The 6,000-nt window shown below is 31.9% G+C and overlaps 1 protein-coding gene across 5 annotated transcripts in view; it reads right to left on the reverse strand.

Annotated features, from left to right (window-relative positions):
- LOC126884635 (zinc finger protein ZFP2-like) overlaps positions 1–5,675 on the reverse strand; it is a 55,688-nt gene extending 50,013 nt beyond the window's left edge. For 2 of the 5 annotated variants that reach the window (XM_050650698.1, XM_050650694.1), the window contains exons 1-2: positions 5,526–5,675; positions 5,245–5,376 (exon numbers count right to left, since the gene is read on the reverse strand). In XM_050650698.1, coding sequence (XP_050506655.1) covers positions 5,245–5,334 — 90 coding nt within the window. In that variant the 5' untranslated portion in view covers positions 5,335–5,376; positions 5,526–5,675. Of the gene's footprint in view, positions 1–5,244; positions 5,377–5,439 lie in introns of all 5 variants that reach the window. The other 3 variants (XM_050650697.1, XM_050650696.1, XM_050650695.1) reach the window with 3 other exon arrangements.
- Between the last annotated feature and the right edge of the window lie 325 nt (positions 5,676–6,000).

Consider the following 6,000-nt stretch of genomic DNA (forward strand, 5'->3'; position numbering starts at 1 on the left):
TAGACTGATACGACAGAAGTCATATACAAGGTAGCACAGAAGATGCCAGATGTCGATGAAGCAGCCGTCTTAGCTGACGTTGTCAATTTTATTGCAAAAGAATGACTATTCAAAAAGGCTTTTCTATGGAATGAGGACACAATTGCAGCTATCAGCCCTATTGCCTGGTGGAGTGGTCTTTGCTCAAATACCGTACTCTCCAAGTTGGCGATTCGTTTTCTAGAGTTGCCAGCGACATCAGCAGCATGTGAAAGATCCTTTTCTTCATATTCGGGAATTCACACCAACAAGAGAAACAGGCTGACCAATACTCGAGCGTCAAAAATCGTGTATGTGGCTCATAATTTAAAATTAATGGCTGAACAACAGCCAAGTGAATCATCCAGTTCAGAATCAATTGCTGGCCCTAGCTTCACAGTCAATCCTGCATTAGAATCTGAACCGGAACCAATGATAATATCCAATTCAGATCAGTCGGAGTCTGTCTTTGAAAGTGATGAAGAGAAAGCTTCAGAGTCTGAAGAAAATGCAGATAGCGACGGGACGGATCAGTGTTCATTTAAGGGATTCGGTTAATTAATTGAACCTTTTCAATCATTAAGACGTTGTTTTTTTTATTTGATAAATTTTTATTACTTATTTTTGCTTTGATTTTGCAAGTTAACGAATAAACTCTTCTTATTTTGTTTATACCCATGGTCTTTTTATTTAAAGGATTTATACGAAATTAATTATGAAACGAAATAATACTTATTTTGTTATAAAATTATACAGAATATTATATTTATTATATGTTTTTGTCATTAAATAAACTGTACCCACTTGAAAAATCAAAATAAAAAAAAAACGAAAAAAAAAACAAAAAAAAAACGAAGGCTTCGTTTTTTTTGCAATAAAAAACGGTTTAAAAAAAAAACGGTACCGTTTTTTATTGGTTACATCACTAATCTTAATAAGCAAATTTGTTGTACATGAACCTCTGAAGGTTCCTGAGTTGGTAAGACCAACAATCTAAGTGGAAAGGGAGACATTATTTGTTATTTTTTTGGACAAACTGTTTTTTCTTAATTTTATATGTTGTAGAACCGAAAGATACAACCCTAAATTTTCACTTTTCTCTCACCAACCCCCATTTTTTAATAGCAATCTAAATATTTCCCTATTCTCTATAATACATAAAAATGAATGTTTGTCTGTACCTATGTCCCTTATAGAATCGTAAACTATGCATTTGGTAGAAAAAAGTATAGGTACGCAATATTTTTTAGTATTTTTTGGCTTTCTGGTAATTTTTAGGTATTAAACTTTCAAACATTATTTAGTTTTCAGGCGGTACGAAGTTTGCCGGGTCAGCTAGTTAATAATAAAAAAATAATCTTGGACTAGTGTGGCAAAGATTAAAAAGTACATATAAATCAATAATTTATGAATTTTATATTGTAATAAAAAAGCGTCAGCTGCATCATGTACGTTGCAAAAAATGTTAGCTGGCCAAGTCAACATGCCGTGGTATTATAAAAATAACTATTTTTCAAAATAAAATGTCAATTTAAAAAACAAAAAGAATTTTCCGCGCCAGGATTTGAACCCGGATCTCCTGAGTGAAAGGTAGGAGCCAAGTAAGCAAGTCTATCAAATGTTCTGAGTAACGTATATAAATATTTGACATTTAAGTTGTAGCGTTTGTCCATCAACTTTCATATTTTACCTTTTCTTGTCTAAAATCCCCGGTTTTGGGCCAGCTGACACATCATTTGTTAATAAGCTTTGGAACACCTACCTAAATAAAAAGAAAACAGCCATGCTAAAATGCTCCGGTCAAATTTGACACTACCTTCCTGGCTATAACCCTGTCCGGATTTTTTTTATGGCATAGACTTGGGTGTCAATTAGCCAGTTGTCCAGATTTGGCATTAATAAATTATGGTAACCCTAGTCATAAGGGCAATGAAAAAGCAGATGAAATGGCCAAACAAGGCTCATCAATGCCATTTGCTGGACCAGAACCATTCTGCTGGGTTGCAAAGGCAGTAACAAGAGCGGCTACAAGAAAGTGGGTAGCTCACAAATCTTTAGAATGCTGGAGGAATTCACCAGGACAAAGACAGGCGAAACAGTTCATTACAGAATATTAGCAAAAATTTATGGCAGACCTAATAAGCAAAGACAGGAAAACAGTCAAAGCCATAGTAGGTCTGCTAACAGGGTACTGCTGAATAGACACTTGAAGCTGACGGGATAGTCAGATGATGACCTGTGCAGATTTTGTCACCTGGAAGAAGAAACAGCAGAGCACATTCTATGTCACTGTGACAGTCTGGCAAATGTGCGGTTCTTTGCATTAGGAGAAGAAAATCCATTAGAAAATAGCTACTTGGTAGGTCCAGTCTCGAAGCTATTAGACCTTTTAAAAAAGGTCAGCATAGAAAATGTAATCTAGGACTAGAAGACCACAATAGAAGACCAAAAGTCCATCTCTTTAAATCCATCTATCTATTGAATCAATGAACACTTGATATATCAATGATACATGACACATCTATCAACCCAGGGCTGGTGTGAAATAATATAAATTTTTTATGACCTTTTCATCTGGGATGTAGTAAGTATTATAATTATAATATTAATATCAGGGATTGCATAGTTACATTTAGAGAGTTGTTTTTAGTACCACAAGAGAAATACATGAAACTTTTTAACAAAATAAACATAGACGGTTGAGTTTTGATTCAATGCGAATCTCTCATCATCCTCTGACATGTGTTTCTGAGTCTACCTGTTATCAAAGACTCTCGTACAATCCCTGAACTGAATCCAAACATGCCGACAGGTTGGTAAATATATTGAAATATTATACCAACACATGCCTTTAGCGACCTCTAACAAGGAAAGATGAAGTGAGCGTCGACAACAATTAAAGTAAACTGTTAAACCCAGGCTTAGTCAAGCCATTGGGTGATGCTAGGAATCTATTACACTAATGCATCAACAGTTTACCCATCTAAACCACTATCATTTTGTACTCTGAGGTCAAGTATAACCTGTGAATCAAACTTTTTAAGCCACTTGTGTATTTTAATAAGAAAGTAATTTTGGTGCAATTGAAATTTATTTTCTGTTATATAATTTAGAACAAGGGATCTTTCTCAGTAGGTATCTGTGGGACTTCTGAAACATAGCAACTACAAAATTAGGATAAAACAGGATTTGTGATATGAGAAAATGGATATTGTACAATTAGAAAAAATGTTTTATTATAAAAAAAAAACAATATAAAAAAGTTACTAACTGACAGAGTAACTAACTGTAAGAGATTCTAACACATTAAATTAGTAAACATAAGGATATTTTTAATACAAATAACTGCTTACATTGAAAAACTTAATTGTTTAACAAAGAGTAAACAATTAAATAAAGAAGCTTTACATGGTTGAAAATATGAGAAAAAACAGCAGACTGCACAGAGTATGCACCCTTTCACCAGCAGTCTTCAGAAAATATGCTATATATAAATGAGTATACAGTCTGTAAAAATGGAATAAATTCATTATTTTGTGAATGAATGATTTTGGAAATAAATCCCGAAACAAGTCCATGTTTATTTTTAAATTATGATTTTTTGGCATATATATCATACTAGTGATGTCATCCACCTGGACGTGATTACTTAATCAATGATTTTTTAAAATTAGAATAGGGGTCATGTGCTAGCTCATTTGAAAGGTAATTCAATTCTATTTTGAGTAGTATAAACATTAACATAATTATTTCTAGAGAGTGTCCAAAAAAATTTTTTTTAATTAAATTAATTGACGCAAAAAGAAGAATGCATGTAATGTATTTAATTAAAAATATATTTTACTGCTGCCAGAAAACAGAAAAAAATGTTATTACTACTACTAGTACTATGGGTTTGCAGCGTTTTCCAATGCCTTCTGATTCCTAACCGCCATTTTTCTCTGTTTAACCATACACCTTGATGTCCATTCTCTTCCCTCTAGTTCTTTTTCAAAAAACTTTTTCTTTTCAAAGATGTTTTCTTTTTCAACAAGAACTAAAAAAAATGTTAATCTAACAAATAAACATTGCTTTTCACCTAAATTAAATGTTCAAATTTGGCAGGTGGGTGGCAGCTTTAATATTGAATTTTATTTTATTTTTATTTTATTTATTTGAAATTGAATTGAAGTGAAAAGCAATGTTTATTTGTTGAATAAACATTTTTTGTGTTTTCTAACAGCAGTAAAATATATTCTGAATTAAATAAATTACATACATTCTTCTTTTTGCGTAATTTAATTTAATTTTATTTAAAAAAATTTTTTGGACACCCTGTATAAATAATAAAGTATGTTAATGTTTATACTACTAAAAAGAGAATTGAATAACCTTTCAAATGAGCTAGCACATGACCCCTATTCTCATTAAATGACCCCTATATTAAAAAAATCATCAATTATGTCATCACAGCAAGATGGATGACGTCACTAGTATGATATACAGTCGAACTTGCTTATTGGAATAGCTTTCGTGCCAAGCAAAAATATTCGTATAACCAGGATATTCTATTAACCGATCATTGATAGCTAGTAGAAAGGTTTCGGGACCTCACATTTTATCCCTTAAACTGGGAGATTCTTATAACCAGGTTCGACTGTATATGCCAAAAAATCATAATTTAAAATAAAAATCGATCTGTTTCCATATTTATTTCAAAAATCGTTTGTTCGCGAAAAAATTTATTTATACCATTCGGCTTTTACACACTTTATATTATGAATATGGTGACCAAACTAAATCATATTCAATAATTAAGTAGTTTGGTCACCATATTCCTAGTATAATAAATATTCAATAATTAAATTACCTATAACTATCTGTGGCTAATGGATTAAGTCCGAAGCCAGCCACCTCTAACACACACACACAATTAAATTATAAACAGGGCAAAAAAGCACAAATAAAATATGGAATAGGCGATATCGATGTAATATATAAATATAATTAAAATAAAAGGTAGAGTACTCCATACTTGGATTTGGAAAGGGGTAACAATACAACTTGAAGATGGCCCATATTTATAAAAACAAAAAACAATTAATATTAATTGTGTTATATTAAATTATAATGGTAAATCAACAAAGTTAAACTATGTACTCTTTTTTAGGACTATATCCGAGGTAAGAATAATGTATCTTTACTTATTTATTTTCAAATTAAATTTTTTATTATTTCTATACTTACATCTGGAGCAAATATTTCTATGTAGTCAGCAGAGGGGTCCCAAGCTCCATTGCATATTATACAATGCAAATACAAACCTTCTGTAGTCATTTTAAAAGTTATTATTCAATATACATCACCCAGGAATTACTGCTAAAATGTTAATAAAACATTAATTTTAGATATAAAAACTACTGACGTAATTAACAGCCATACCTGACTCTTTTATGACAAACTCTAAGATTGGATAAACCATTTTAAAGCAATAAATACTCTTTATTTGTATCTAGTTAGATTTTTACCTTTCAAATTTTGTAGATATTTTAGGGGAACACTTTATTTTCGCTAAGAAACAGGGCTGCTAACAAATGCTGCCAAGCTTGAGAATATTAAGCTCAATCCAAATCGATTTCTGCTCCGTTGGTACAGTGACGGGTATGGTACGAATGTAAATTGGCATGTGACAAGTCATTCAACTTCCTTTTCCTGTTACAAAGGTCAAAGGGCCTAGCCGGGTAAGATGGTGAAAAGTGCCCCCAGCTCGATTTAAATTCCATATAGGCCAATTTTTAGAACATATAGAGGAACTCACTTTCTGAAATTTTTAGCCCCCTAGGTGGTCACGTGACCCCCCTAGAGCCTAATTAGGCTTTTTATGTTTTTATTTTTTATCTCAGGCGCATCAAGAGCTAGCCAAAAACTTTATTAAAAAAAGTTGTAAGTTCCAAAAAGATCTATAAGAAAAAAAATTTTAAATTTTTTGGCGGGAAATTCGAA

Source organism: Diabrotica virgifera, chromosome 5 (assembly GCF_917563875.1).
Source record: "Diabrotica virgifera virgifera chromosome 5, PGI_DIABVI_V3a".
Classification (NCBI taxonomy): domain Eukaryota; kingdom Metazoa; phylum Arthropoda; class Insecta; order Coleoptera; family Chrysomelidae; genus Diabrotica; species Diabrotica virgifera.